The sequence below is a fragment of the Camelus ferus genome, chromosome 5, assembly GCF_009834535.1.
Source record: "Camelus ferus isolate YT-003-E chromosome 5, BCGSAC_Cfer_1.0, whole genome shotgun sequence".
Classification (NCBI taxonomy): Eukaryota; Metazoa; Chordata; class Mammalia; order Artiodactyla; family Camelidae; genus Camelus; species Camelus ferus.
Window position 1 is genome coordinate 2,753,109 of NC_045700.1, and position 16,323 is coordinate 2,769,431.

General features: G+C 41.5%; 1 protein-coding gene across 1 annotated transcript in view; it reads left to right on the top strand.

Annotated features, from left to right (window-relative positions):
- The window catches only part of CNTNAP5 (contactin associated protein family member 5), a 735,160-nt gene that overhangs the window by 346,251 nt on the left and 372,586 nt on the right, over window positions 1–16,323 (top strand). Inside the window, 1 exon segment of the mRNA XM_032479187.1 lies at window positions 1,637–1,821. Within this exon segment, the coding sequence (XP_032335078.1) occupies window positions 1,637–1,821 (185 nt within the window).

Genomic DNA, 16,323 nt, shown 5'->3' on the forward strand with positions numbered 1-16,323 from the left:
CACTGCTCTATCAAATGGTCCCCACAGCTCCCTCCCCTCTATTTCCTGGGCACCCTGATGTTCATACCAGCAGCATGCATGTTATCAGGTCCCTATTAGCAGTCACCACATTGAAAACTTCAGAGAGGGAGGTGTGCCTTTCAACTCTGTGTCTCCTCTATCTCCTCTGTACATCATCTGTCACTGTGAGCAAGACAGGTGGATATCCATACCTTCTTATGGATGAAAGGAAGGAAGGAAGAGAGGGAGGAAGGAAGGAAGGAAGGTGGAAAGGAAAGGAAAGAGAAAGGAGGGAAAAAGAAAAGGGAAAATATCTATTAATTTATTAGCATCATTTGATGCAATGTAAGAACTCAAACGATGTGGAACAAATACATATTGCAGTGAATAAATCAGTTGAGTAAAGTCAGCTTTTACTTTTCAAAGACAGTGAGTTTGATGCCCCCACCTGCTCCCCCACAGGAAGCAACAGTGTTGCTCGGTGAAGGAGGGAGCGCCTTAGGACCATACTGGAGGTGGGAGGGAGCAGCCTACAGGGGAAGTGGCAGCTCCTGCCCCCTTAATGCCACACTGTGGAGTGGGCTGTGGCAGCTGTTCTGGTGAAAAAAACACATCTTAGGGGAGAAGAGGGAGACATTTCGCTTTCAGTTACTAAGGGTACCGCATACATCAGATCTTCAAAAATCAGAAGGTTTATGCACAAGACTTAGTTGCATTTAACTGTTCATTTTGCTAAGTCTGAGCCATTCTGCAGGGGGAAAATAAAAAGAAAAAAAAAGCTATAATCTTTTTGACAGAAGGGTACAGGCAGGGACTTCCATAAAGTTGGAGGAGGGACAGAGAGGCGAGGGGACCAGGCAGACATGATTGAGAAATGCGTCTCTCTCTGAATCTCTCACATCCTCCTCCCAAGGCAGGGAGCCTTCCATGCTCAACTTAGGCTGAATCAGCACATCTGAGCTGTGCCAAGGTCAGAGTCAAAGGGTCCAGTGGACCTGGATTTGAACCTTGGCTGTACCTCTGCCCGGGCTTAACCTCACTGGGCCTCAGTTTCCTTATTTGTCAAACATATGTAATAATTTTGCCTTAGAGCGTTAAAGATGGAGGTTATAAAATCCCTACTTCAGTGCCGTCCATAGAGTAGGCATGTGAAAATGGAGGCTAAAATGGCTATTTCCTCATCGTGGCCTTGGCCCAGGGGTTTCCCTAACTCAGTGTACCCTCTGTCTTCCCTGTACTCATCCAGAGGTCAATCTTCCTTCAAAACACAACTCAAGATTCCCTTTCTCCATTCAAGTCACTCAAATGCAAAGAATGGACATTATTTCTAAATGTGGTCACCCCTATTTTCAATATCAGTATATAGTTCCTTTTATTATTTAACTGTGCAGGCCCTGAAAACATGGCGTTTCATGTCTACAGGGGTGTGTGTATATCAGTTGACCTAGAATTTGGCCCTGGGATCTGTGGGAAAAGGCGGGTTTTCCTCCCCAATCCCAGCACCGTTCCGGGCGTGTAGACTAAGAGTCATCCTTTAGCTTTGGCTGGAGAGAGGTGGTCTTGCCTGTAGAACGGTCTAGCGCTAGAGGCTGCCCTGGGGCACCGATGCCATCCCGTCTCCCTGTCCCCTTCACAGATGACAGCAAACCCCGGCTGAGCAGCAGCCCACCCGCGGCCACCCTGGGCAGCCTCCTGGACGACCAGCACTGGCACTCCGTCCTCCTCGAGCGGGTGGGCAAGCAGGTGAACTTCACCGTGGACAAGCATACCCAGCACTTCCGGACCAAGGGCGAGGCGGATGCCTTAGACATCGATTATGAGGTGAGTTGACTTCCCCTGAAGATCCCCAGATCCCTTGCTCAGAATCAGTAAGAGAATCAGCAAACCAAAGAGCAACTGAGAAGATGAGGGGCCCTGACAAATCTTATCGAGGTTTATCTTTATCTCCATCTAAGCCCAGGGACCCACAGGGGAGGAGTCCATGGAGAGTCTGAGCCGTGAGCCTGGGGAAAACGCCTTGCCCAATACGGTGATAACTAACAAGGTGTTTTAAAATAGCAAGTCTCCGTTGTACTTTTTAAAACTTTTTTGTTTTTTGCTTGTAGTCTTCACCGTCTGTCTAGTCTCTGGCTTACATTCAGGCATTCTTCTTTTGAAAGTCAGTGTCAGCTAGCTAGGGTAATAGGAAATAGAGAAATTGTACTAATAGAAAGTTAGAAGAGCAATTATGCCACAATAAACTAAAAAAGAAATGATAAACGCAATCCAAAGAAACAGAAAATGTACAAGATAAGCCCTTGATTTTAATCTTCATTCCCAAGCAAACTTTTGACCAATACACATGGATGGTTAGTTCTTTCGTGCTCTCACCTAAAAGAAGCACAAGGAGGTGCACCTGTCTGTAACACAAAGAAGGCTGCATGGCATTTTGCAAACTGGCAGCCACAAGTTATCCATCTTGGCTAGTAGTTTAGTTGAAGTTGTATATGTTGTACTTTGATTATATGCCAGGCTCTGTTGTAGGCACAAAAAATAAAACAGAGAGAGAGAGATACCAAGGTAGAGCCTCTGAGTTGGAGAGACTCACATTCTAAAAGCAGAGTTAGGCCTGAAACACCTGTGCAGAACAAGGAGGTGAGAGCCACCAGGCAGAGTTGTGCGGGGGGGGGTGGGGGTGGGGGGAGGGAATCGGGGCAGAGGGCACCTGCTCAACCTTGAAAGATGGTGGAAGGCTTCCAGCAGGAGGTGCTGCTCCATTTTGAGAGGAGAGCAGGGTTAGCCTGATGAGGCAGGGGAAAAAGGCAGGCCAAGCCAGAGAGCACACTGCGCGTGAAGAGTCACGGTCCAGTGTCTATGGGGTTTGAAACAATAGGCTGGCAGTGGTGCGTTGGAGCCAGCTGGTACTGACTCAAGAAGGCCAACTGGTAGGTTTTCAGGAATTGTGTAAGCTGGCTGGTAAATAGGGCCATTATGAGAAATTAAGTTATATAAGCTTATAATTCATCAAAATATTTTTCAAAGGTAATCAATTCATTATTATCTCTACCTACCTATCCCTGTATCTCTCTGTGTATCTATCTATGTGTCTCTGACTTTTACTTCTGCTCTATCTGCATGGGGGGAAATACATTCTACGGGGCTGCTACAGTGCAGGTCTTCCCAATTCCAGATTTAGTGACATCTGCTCAATAGTGTGAAATCCATCAAGGTGGGGATATTTACACCATGGATATTGGCAAATGCTATCGATCAGGCTTTGACTGATTGCTTTGTGGACTGTCTAGACCAGGGATGGGCAAATTGCAGCCTGTAGGCCAAGTCTGGCTTGAAGCCTGAAGTTTCCTCCAACCTGTGTGTTAAGAATAATTTTTATATCTATACAGGGTTGTTTAAAAAAAATAAGGCAAAAAAAAAAAAGACTATATGACAGAGTCTGTGTGTGATTACGGATGAAAATTCAGTGAAGAATCAACAAAAGCATTTTATGAGAATCAATAAGTTTATGGAATTTATAGTAAAAGTTTGCATATTTTTCATTAGCAGTAAATTGTGTCTACACAATGCTTATGTCATGAAATAATCTGACACTTGAATGCAAGTGTGTGCCCACACACACACATACATATAGAGGTGTGTGTGTGTGCATTTCACCCTGAACAGCCAGATTTTTTTTTTTATTGAAGTATAGTTGGTTTACAGTGTGGTGTTAATTTCTGGTGTATAGCATAGTGATTCAGCTATATATAGATATATAACTGGATGATATATATGTTCCTTTTCATATTCTTTTTTATTAAAGGCTATTGTAAGGATCCTGAACAGCCAGATTTTAAGCCTTTATCAACACACCACTTAAGGCAGGGGATTAGTGAGAGAGAAAATGTAAGAATTATGGCAGACCCAGGTACTGATGGGAAAAGGAGCCCATGAACAATTTTTTGCAGAGCAGTGACATGGCTGGTCTTATGTTACAGAGTAGCCATTCTGAACATATGTTTCAGGAGCCAGCTAAAGTAGCCTCTGCTGAAAATGTATCAGAAATGAAAATGCACAGGTCCCATCCAAACCTACAGAGTTGGAAACTCTGGGAGAGGGGCTCAATAATTTTATTTTTTAATAATTGTTTTTAAAAACCCTCCAGGTGTCTCTGATGTACCTAACATTTGAGAACCACTGTTTCAGGGCAGTGACTCTGAAGGTTATTGAAAGTAACTCTTTTGCTTAGGTTTGTCTGGAGGTGGATGGAGAGGGTTGCTGGACAGATGGTTGGAAATCCTGTCAGCAGACAATTTCAGTCACCAGTGGGATATGTGACAGAACAGTAGAGGTGCATAATTGAAAACTTAGGGTCTGACTTTGTTTTTTTCCCCAATCACTATCATGAGCAGTAAGAAAGATCTCCTCTTTTGGTCCTAATTTTCATTTAGCTCACTATTGATAAGAGAGGCCATTCATTAACTTTGAAAGAGTATTTGTCATTCTTTGACTCAGAAGGCAAGATACGGGGCAGGATTTTTTTTAGTTGCTGATAACTGAAAATCTATGAATATCAATCACTCTCCTTTGTCAGCTTTAAGTGACTGAAAAAACAAAGAATACAAACAATATTGGAATTATCTTGAAGCAAGGATATATTTTATGAACTTGAGGACAATAGCCAACATAAAATCATCATTAAGTTTCACTAGTTCCCCAAAGACTTTGCCTCTAATGGCCCGAGAGATGGTTCTAAAGCTCACGCAGTTGCCTGATTTAACACTGATTTTCAGACTAATGTCGACCTACCTTTAGTATCCAGTGTGGAGAATCCATATGGAGTCACAGACAAGTGGCATTAAAGTGAATGTCAGCATCTAGGGGAAGAAATCCAAGGATGTCACTCAATTTGTCAAGTGGGAATGAATTTCTTCTAGAAGAGCCTGAATTTCTTGGTGCCTTAAAAAAAGTGTTTCCTAGGAGAAAAAATAACCAACAACCAAAAAAAAAAAATCTTGAAATGTTCTTCTAATGCAACCTCCACTTCAGAGAACTGAGCCCCTTTCGGGGTGTGCCGCCACATGAACCTAAAAGAAGACACACTGACTTCAGCAGAGACAGTAGAAATCGGCTCCATTGGGTGAGGAGAGTTTTGTGCTGGGACAAGTCTCTGGAACAACGAGAGCTCTCCAGCCTTTGAAGACTCCCCTCCTTTAAGTCCACGGGGAGAGAAGAGCACTGGGGACAGTGGTCCTGTGTTGTAGCTACCGCGTGACACTAACTAGTTTTATAGACCTGGGAAGTGAAAACTCTTAAGTTAGTTACCCAGAGATGTCACCAAGCAAAATTTTGTGTGCCCGATGCATAGAGGGGTCAAAAAAACTGAGAGGTAGGAGTTGGGAGCAGAGAAAGGTTTATTGTAGGGATGAGCAAGGAGAATGGGAGGCTCATGCTCAAACATCCCAAACTCCCCAAAGGTTTTCAAGGAGAAGAAGTTTTTATAGGCAAAGTTTGGGATGAGGGGTACAAGGGTGTGGAGATTGTCTTCAGATTGGCTGGTGGGGAGGTAACAGGGCAGGCCTCCAGGAATCCTGTGCTCAGTCTGAAATTGGCATTCTCCACCTGGGTGGGGGTCTGAGTTTTTGCAGAAGAACCCAAAGACACAGTGTTCTGTGTGTTCCTCGAGGAGGAGCCAGGACCCTGCCCCAAGGCTGCACTGTTGTTTCCAGATTGTTCCTCCCTAGTCTCTGCATTCCCTCCCTTCCCTGATTAGCAACTCTTTGAATCTGCCCTTTGGAGCTCAGGGAGGGTCAAGGGAGCTGAATGAAGCCTGTTTCCTACCAACAAGAAATGGGGGACACAGAAAGGGTTTGTATCCAGGAGGACCCCACTGAGTCCTGCTGTGTTTCAGAAGCAGTATTAGCACTCTTAGTGGAAGGAACAGAGCTAAGAATCTAAGGAACAGAAACTAAGGTCTTTGTCATAACAATGTTGCCTCTTAATCAGAATCCACATTTTCAATTTGATATCGACCATAAGTCAAATGTGGAACATGAGCCCTGCTACCACCAAGTAGAAGAATGACTGAATTCAGGCCCCTGAGCTCCAGAGACCCATTGTCAGAGCACGTTTGCTGGTCTCGAGCTGTACTCTGCCAAACTCTACACCAGGGACATGTACATTCCACAAATCTAAGCTCCTCTTCAAATTTCAGCATGATGTGGAGATACTTGGCTGGAAAATATGGTAGCTTCCAGTCCTCGGTCTTAGACTACATCAAGGATATCAATCAAGTGCCTTTCCATGAGGCATCTGGAAAGGAATTTGGCACACACAGGTGTGCAGTCATCAGCTTCTCCTCCTGCCTGGAAGACAAACAGACAAAGGCTCATAGGATCTTCCACCAACAAAACAAGAAGCAGGAAGGGTGTAGATCCTTTACTTCCCACTGGAATGTTGTCCCAGTTCACATCACTCAGCTCATGTGATTTTTTTTCCAAATGCTTGTGAGAAAGATTGTTGCTGAAAAAAACCACCCTCTGTACCCCAATAGCCGAATTGAGAGGCAGAGGCAGAGTTTTGGAAGAATCAGGAAAGAACAGCTTTGTTGCTTTGCCAGACAAAGGAGGTCAGAGCAGGGCCATGCCTTAGAGACTGTGAGCCTGCCTTGGGGTAAGGGTCCTGGGGTTTTATAGAAAAATGGGAACAGGAGGGTGATGACAATCAGGGTGTGAGAAGGGGCTACTTTCCTTTCATCTTGGCAAGATGTTCTTCTGGAAGAATTTAGGAGGGTCTGCTCATTTTCTTGAGGTTTAGTGCATGACATTTCAAGACCTCTAGGGTGAAAGGCTAAGTTATTCTAAGAAAAGAGCGCACAGGGAGGGGAGCCTGTTAGTCATAACATCAGATTAGCTAAAAAGTACGAGCCTGAACAACTCAGAAGCATCTTGTTAGTTTTCTACTCTTTTAAGATTATTGTAATTCATTTACTTCTAGCTTGGAGTGGAAGGGTTTTAGAAAAGAGATTTTTATGGTCTTAGTGAGATTCTATTTCTTTGAGAGTGTGCAATCCAAGAAATCTTTTATTATCTAGAATGCTCAGTAATCCTTTTTTACATAACCACTTTAAAAGTATTAAACATATTTTTAACATATTAAAAGTATTAAAACATATTTTTAAAATATAAGATTTATGTGTTACCATGTCATAAATATTAAAAAGACCTTTTTAAATAAAATATCTTAATAAAAATTCCTAGTTAAAATAAAACACTAGATTCAACTAAACCCTCTAAGCATTAAAAAATAGGTGTCTATATATATATCTTCAAAAATGAATTTTATTAAAGTTTTAAAGAAAATATGAGCCAGTACTTTTATAATCAAGATTATGGAAGGTCCAAGTATGACATAAGTTTCAGAAACCTGGAAATAAAATATATGAAAAATTTTGTCCATACAATATTTTTGAAAATCCACATGAACTTCCACAAAAAGATACACATATAAAGATATCACCCACCCTAATAACTTGGAAAAGTACATCAAAAATTAGTTAATGAATAAAAAGACCCTACAAATATTTTTTTAAAGTAACTCAGTGGAAAAATAAGTAAAGAATATTCATGTATAAAAAATACTACAGTGCTTTTTTTAAGTTTAGACTGCAAAGAATAAAATCTTTTTAATGTTGGTGTGGGTATGAAGGAACAGGAATCACTTAATCTATTGTGAGTGGGACTGTACTTAATACAATAGCAAAAAGAGGGCAACATCTTCGAAATGCGAAACAAGTCCTCATCAATCCAATGATTCTGTTTCTAGCAATTTATCCTACAATTATAAGCACATGTGTGTACTGGGGTACATATTAAGGGTAATAAAGATTGGAAACTCCTCAAAAGCCCATCACAGGCGGGTTAATTAATAATTATGGTAAGCCCTGAAGGGAAACAGCTACTCCAGGTGCCCCAGTGACCTTGCACTGTCCACATGGGCCACCCAGTCAGGTCCACCACACTCCTCAGCTGATCTGAGTCTTGACAGATGCCTTGTATTCTTCCTGAGACTCAAGAGGATGGAGACCTTCAATTGGTGACTCCAAGGCCATCTCCCATTCACCTCCCTGCCCCCTAGGAGGCTGTCATGACACAGTTTGTTGGTACTTCCTAGGTTCTGATGAGGCAAGAGGTGGTCTGCCCTGCCCTCTCATAATAGACTTGCATCACATAGAGTTGATTAGCTGAAATCTAGTCCCAGATCTGTAGCAATGAGGAATCCCACAGCTCACCCCGCAGAGTCATCTGGCCCTTTTTGTTTTAGTATTACCTTTTTTCGTTTGTGAGACAGGAAACATAGGGAGCTGGGATATTTGGCTACACTTCTCTGCTGTCTGTGTAAGTCACAAATCATCCAAATCTGAAGTGGCTCTTTTATCTTTACCAGTGGTCTCTCAGGCCTTGACCTTGGGCTCACCTTGTAGTGTGTGTGCACCTGACAAACTCCTACAGCAGGATTATACATCTGTTATAGAGAATGTTCGGGTGTGGAATCATCTCCAGTATAAATCGTTAAATGAAAAAAAAAAAAAAAACAATGTACAGTGCGGTGTAAACAGTATTGATGTAGGAAAATGGGATGTGAGAAGATGGCTGTGTCCCAGGTCTCAGTCGAGTCCCCAGGATTCACCCCGCCAAGTGAGGGTCCTTGGTTTCACACAGGAAAAAATTCAAGAGTGAGCCACAGTCGAGTGAAAGTAGATTAATTCAGAGAGATACACACTCCATAGACAGAGTGTGGGCCGTCTCAGAAGAAGAGAAAGGCCATGAGGTGCAGGGTTGTTAGTTTTTATGGGCTGGGTAATTTCATATGCTAACATGAAGGCAGGATTATTCCAATTACTTTGGGGAAAGGGGTGAGGATTCTCAGGAAGTGGGCCACTGCCCACTTTTTGACCTTTTATAGGCAGCCTTGAAACTGTTCTGGCACCTATGGGTGTGTCATTTAGCAGCTGTTGCATTACAATGAGTGTATAATAAAGCTCAAGGTCACTGGCAGTCAAATCCCACTGTCTTGAGCCTCAAGGTCTACTGGGAGTTGACTCTTCCGCCATCTTGGTGCTAATTGCTGTCATTCTTTTAATGGTCGTGCCCTGCCTTCTTCCCTCCTGTCTCAGTGTCTGTGTTTAAAACAATAGACAAGTGTTGACCTTGAAAGTACAGAAATTTCTGGAAGGATAAGGATGAGCACATAAGAGCAGGATCAATGAAGAAAAAAGCTCCATTCTTCACGATACACTCTAAACTTTTTACGTTTGGTACCACATGCAAAAAAGTATTTTTAATAGGAAACTGAATCAACAGAAGAAACACATGGGTTAAAAGATATTTCTTATTTGCTTCTAAAATTGCATCCTCCCAATAATGTTTATTCAATTTTCCTTCAAAGACACTTACCACTTTACAATATATTATTGTTAATTTATTTTTAATTATCTATCTGTTCATCCCCACCCCAGCCATGGAACTTAAGCTCATCATAAGGGTTAAGACTTTCTTTTTTTAATTTCAGTTTATTTCTATAGATTTGTGTCTGGTATGTAATACACACTCAAATAGTTAAGAAAAAATTTTTTTAAAGTTTATTTCTGTGAATTTTAAAGCTATCAGCTTACACCCATCAACTTACACCCTGCTTTTCTTTCCATAAGAAGTTCATAGCAGGTCCCCGTGCTCAGAGCCACTCCTAGCTGCCCTTGCTTGAGCTTGGCACTGCCCAGTGGGCACTTCTGCTAGAGCTCAGACACGATGAAAGGATTGGCCTCACATAATACAACTGTTTGTTTGGTGATCAAAACCACTACAGATCACCAGGGAAACTGTTCGCAGCTGCTGTAGCAGTATAAAATAAATGGAAGAAAATAAGATAAGGAAAAGGCAAGTAAGTAGAAGCAAAATGGAAATAAGGGGAGAAAAATGGAAGGAAAAAAAAATGACCACCTCTTTTGTGTGGCATTTGGTGATTTTGTTCAATCCTTCAAACATCCTAGTGAGGGAGATGTCTCGGATATAAAACCCAGACAAAAGCGACTGATCAGTCTCCCACCCCGACTCCTCACGAGCCAGGGAGTAACGGAAACAGGATTTGAGCCTAGATCTGTGTGGCCAGTCTCCAGAAAGCGTCCTCGTGACCAGGTTTCACTCGGAAGGAGGGGTGGTCCTTATCCTGGCCTCTGCATGCTTACAAGACTCAAAACCCGTTTTTACTGCGGCCACTTTTCTTCCTAGTTTTAAAGTTAAGATTTGTGATTTGCGGAGTTGCTAATTTCATGTTTCCCCACGTTTTAGGACGGTGGGAAGGAACATAAAGACCTCTCAAGTGTGTACTGAAAATAAACTACTTGTGTTGAACAGGATGGAAAGAATTTATCAGTACCCTTATTATGTCCAAAATATCATTGTTTTTATTAACATGAACCAAAAGAACACGTGATAAAATTCCTTACTGTATTTTGCCAGCTATCAGGGATGTGGTGTTGGTAGTTTTCAATTACTTAATAACACATTCTGAGGCTGGCTGAACTTGGGCTAAATTATGGTAATCATCAACAAAATATTGTAAAATTACCCAGGCTTCACGTGAGCACTTGTAGGGCCTGAGGCAAAAGTACAGATGGGGGCCCACATAACATAGTTCTAAATATTTAAGGAGTTACAAATACATCAACAAACTGGTGTATAAGATATGGGGGGAGGGCATAGCTCAGCAGTAGAGCGCGTGCTTAACATGCATAAGGTCCTGGGTTCAATCCCCAGCACCTCCAAATAAATAAATAAATAAAACTTAATTACTCCCCCCCCAAATTTTTTTAAAAAAGTAAAGTTTTTTTTTTAATTAAAAAAAAATGTGTTCTACTTCCTACTTTGACAAATGGACGCTCACAATCACATCCCATATGTCCACAGTGTAAACAGCTGCCCCATGGCCACTCCTCAGACCCGTGGGTCTGTGGTCCACTCTCAGGAGGATGGACAAGGGAATTCAGGCCCTCGAAGCAATTTCAGAGCTGTTCCAGAACTCCGGGGTGCTGTGTACGAAGATGATGGTTTAGAAGGGAGGTGGCAGCCACCTATAGTCATTTGCCCTTGCTTGCACATACCTCCCCCGTGGGGCAGGAGGTGACCAGAGGATGGGCAGAGTGGGGCCCCCGAGGGTACTAGTTCCACAGCAGGTGGCGCTCTTGCCTGGATGCACTGGGGACACTGAAGTTAGAATTTTCAATGAGTTCTTGCTTAAATGCTGAAACCTGCACAGTTTAACTCATTCTCCAAATAACCTAACATTAAAATACTGTTAAGTTCATTCAGACAAATAAATATATGTTGAACCCATTGGGCTGTGTCAGACGCTGATGTCTGTGAATCTGTATAAAGGTGCCTAATTAGAAGAAGGAACCCTAGACTAGTCATTGACCAGATTGGGCCAGCAGCAACACTAACAATAAAAGTGGTCTGAATCAGCCCCTGGTGCAGACTTTGCTATTAGACTGAAATCAGAGGGTTGCTCCAGCAGAGAAAGTAAGAGGGGCTGATATGTGCTCCTGAGAAGATATTGGTGGTCTCTGCTAATACAATTATGTAGCATCTCTCCTTTCCTTCTCCTGCAGAAGCCTCACCACATGTGTGCCAGTGTGCCAGGGACTTCCAGTTTTAAAAATGGTCCAGTTTCAGTGGGGAAGGTGTAGCTCAAGTGGTAGAGCACGTGCTTAGCATGCACGAGGTCCTGGGTTCAATCCCCAGCGCCTCCATTAAATAAACAAATAAGCCTAATTACCTACCCCTTCCCCCCGAAAAATATAATGGCAGGGTATACAGCGGTTAAGAGATGCGGCTCTGAATTGAAGGGCTTTGAGGAGCCACTTACTTGACTGTGAGGCCTCAGTAAACCCGCTAAACCTCCGTACCTCATCTTTAGCTTTAAAGTGGAGCAAATAATAATACGTAACTTAAACATCAGAGAAAATAAATGATGAAAGTGAGCTCTGAGCATGGGGTCCAGTGTTTAAAACTGATGGTAAATGCCACTGTCGTTATTGCTGAGACACAGCCTTCTCCAAGGTTGAGGGCTGAGGTCAAACCCAAGCGCAAGGAGTGACATCGGGGCTTGGGTCAGAAGCCCCGCTGGAGGCGGGGTGGGCCGCCGTGGGCCTGGAGCACGGGCAGGAAGCAGGGCCACCGGTGAGGGGCTTTATGCAGGCGAGAAGGGCTGTTGAGATCAGGGCTCCGTCCTATTCAATGCAGGGCTGCGTCTGGGGCAGATATCGCTCGCTCTTTTCTCTACCAAAACGGAAAGGGAAAATTATCACGCAGAAATAAGGGGACGCCGGGAATTTGTGAAAGAGTAGGCTCTTTACAGAAGCAATAAAGAAGAAGTGAAAGTGTAACCAACTACCTTCCCTTGAGATAAGACGTCAGAGGCACTATACCCATTAAAAAGTTACAGAGATCAGGCGTCACAAACTGAGTCACTGATCAAGTCCAAGAGCAGAGCAGAATCCATAAAATGATGATGCCGGGAAAGTTTTGGGATGCCACCATCTCAGATGGCCCATTTGGTATTTTTTTTTAACTATTTGAATTCATGCCAGTATTTAAAAATCAAGAGATATGACAAAAAAATTGAGGAGCCTGGTCTCACTTGAAGTGCCAGAAATCCATCTACCTTTGACAGCATTCCTCCAGAGGGGCCACAAACTCTATATGTAATTCAACAAACACTCAGCCAGTGCAAGTTTTAAAGGGCAGAAGAAAAGACAGACGTTTCGATCCTTGGTTTTTTTTTTTTTTTTTGTATACATTTCATTACAAAACAGACTATCAGCGCCAAAGTGAGACAAATGTTCACTAATGAGAAACTTCAAATGTGTTTGGAATCCAAGCCTGACAGAAAAAGGAATCTTTAGAACAGGAAGAGTCTCAAACTTAAACAAGGCCAGAGGAACAAACCAAGAAGGAGAAATGAATGCATTGTTGTGGAAGTAACATCAAAGACTGAGGAAAAGACAAGCGAATGTCAGGCGGAAGAGGAATGAGATCAAAGGAGGACAGAGTGGCAGCTGCTGGGGCCTCATACATTTAACATCAAAGCAGGCTTTCTCCTGGGATTCATCCCACCTGTGACACCAGCAAACTCATCAGGTTTCAGGTTGCCAGATGGACTCTGGTGCCCAAGACACCGAAGCTGAGAGTGAAACTTGACCATCTAACACCTGGTTCCGCTGACCAGACCACCATGCTCAATAAAAGACTCACTCTGCAGGTTTCCAAGAGCAAATCGGTCAGCAAAGTAGGAAACGAAAGAAGCTGGACTGACTAAAAGAAGGACGGTAAGGGGAAGCATTTTCAGAAGTAAATTACTAGTGTTCTTTTTGATCTAATTCAACAAATATTTGTTGACTCTATGCTATTTGAATCATACCTCTTGCGGTGAATATTCAAGAATGAACAAGATGTGGCTGGTATCCTTGAGAAACTTTTTTTTTTAGAGAGATATTCCAAAACATTCAACAAATATTTATTCAGCATCTGTTATGTACCAAGAATTATTTTAAGTGCTTGGGATACGTCGGTGAAAATAACCAAGACGCCTGCCCTTGTGATGTTAGCATTTTAGCAGGAGAGACAAACTGTAAGCAATGCACATAACAAGTAAGTGGACTGCATAATGAAAGAAAAGATGACAAATGCTGTGGAAAGGGGAACAAAAACAGATGTAGGTCGTGGGATTGGGAGGTCAAAGATTGAGGGAAACAGGTTGCAACTGTTTAGATATTCTGATCAGGGTGGAGATTATTGAGATGGTATCATTTAAGCCAAGATGCTAAAAAAAAAAAAAAAATGTGAATTGGTCCTGTTGCTATCTGGGGAGAACTGGCTTAGGGCACCTGGCTCCCTGACATGATCACAACCATTCTGTGCTGTAACGGAAGCTGGATTCACAGCTCTGAGATCCGTGTACTGAAGGCCTTTGGGCCACTCCACACAGATGATGAGCCCTAAAATGTAATCTGTTCAGCACCATGGACACCTGCCCCATGGTGAAATGTGCCCAAGTCTGCAGGGAAGGGAAGAATTGTGTCATCAGCATCCTGGACAATCAAATCGGGGAGTGAAGAGGTTCATAGAATGAATATAGTCAAGGTAGGCTTAAAAACAGATTCATTCAAGGAGACTCAAAATTTAAAGGAAGTTCCTGGGCAGTTATAGACACAAGAGTGATATACATATGAGGCAATAAAAAGAGGAGTTTATACAGCACAGCAATTGAAATAACTGAAAAAAGTTACCATAATTTTAGGATAAAATTTAGGAAATCAAATAAATGAATAAAAATAAGTGATGCTGTTTTGAATGCTGACTGAATAAAAATGCAGAAGGACATGGGCCTGAGATGTGCCTCCTACCTGAAAATGAGTGACATGGAATTTTACACTCAACTGTTCAATTACTAGTTTTCCCAAATGTGAGGAAAAATCATTGAAAGTAGACAGTGATCATATAGTTTCACATATATTTCTAGCAAGGCCTCTCTCTCTCTATTTTTTTTTTTGTCCCTCTCAAATAAACAGAAAGCTAAAAATGATCAATGGACCTTTTCAAAGGAGGACACAGCATATTAATTCCAGCTTTCTGAAAATCTGAAAATCAGAAGAAAACTTCTACAGGATCTTGAAGAAAATTTGTCTGTTTATTAAATCAAAAAAGAAAAGTTACTTAGTTTAATTTCTACTGATATAAAACATCAACATAAAATAGTGCAACCTTCAGACTGCAAAATCTTAGAAAAGTTAGTATCCATATAGGTTTTACTCAGAAACTGGGGCAAATAAAGCCACAAAACATCATTTTGGAAGAACCTCTTACCTGAGAAGTTCCCCTGGCGAGAGCAGTTCTACGAACAGTGAAGGCTTTGAGCTGGGAGCCCTTCTAAATGCCTCAGGTATAGTTAGTCTTTCAATTCTCACATTAATCCAATCAATCTAAACTGTTTATATGAGATAGACATTCTCCTCATTTATATATGAGGAAAATGAATCACACAACAGTTAAGTATTTTGATCAAGGTCCCATTGAATGTTCTAGGCAAATCTGGGTCTCAAGCCAGCCAGAGAAGCTCCTGAGACATAGATGCTGATACAGCTCACAAATTTCTTCAATTTTGTAACAAATGGCCACAAAAAAGAGTTTCTTCAAAGTGGAAAAAATAGATGGACAATTAGTAAATAATAAAATAGTTTAAGTAATTAACGTTCAGAACAAGTTGGGGTTAAAGAAAAAAATGTAGACTTACTTCATAGACAGCCATCCAAAACTAGTACTCAAAAGGATTATCTTCCAAGTCAACTTGAAAAAAAGAAACTAAACATTATCCAATCTATATAGCAAAAAGCAGAAAAGCGACAATAGTCAAAAATGAAGAAACATAATAGAATAAATCAATATTGATCATCCTTTTAATCTTGGCAATAAACTTAATATTTGTCTAAATTCCCTCAGGTGGCAAGTAGTCTTATGCTGCATTAATAAACAGACACCAGATATATGTGGCTTGCAATTAACATGTTTATGGCAGAGAACACAGAAAATTATATGTGAAGTTGGACTTTAAGACAAAGGTACACCAATTAATTGTATGTAAGATGGAAGCAAGATTAAAAATTACTACCATTGAAAGTAAAAATTAAGATCAAAAGAGAAACCCTGTTGTAAAATAATAATTGTGTGATCTCTAATTAAAAATACATATACTACATTCAATTTCTTGTAATAAGCTATATTGAAAAGAGTCTGAATATGTATATATATTTATATGAATAACTGAATTGCTTTGCTGTATACCTGAAACTAACATTGTAAATCAACTACACTTCCATGAAAAATAAGATTAAAAATAGACATATACTAAACAGGTGTATATATAAAATCAAACATCAGCCAAATACAAAAATCAAAAACTGTTGGTGAGATGTTGGCTAACCTGTCCTGATGTGAACTGCCTGTGTGACAGCTCCAGGATTCAGAGACCTAGGAGCCAGGCTGAAGGAGGTGGGCACTGGGTTTCCAGCTGTGTTGCTGGATGAATCAACAAATGGGCAGAGTTCAAGGACAAAAGCCAATGTTGGGAACTGAGACTCTGTCAGCTGCCAGCTGAACTAAGCAGCAGACTAGCTTGAAAATGATTAATATTTTGTAACAAAATTAACGTTCAAAAATCAGTTGCATTTCTTTACACTAATGATAAATCAACAGAAAAAGAAAGTAAAGAAACAATTCCCTTTAAAATAGCACC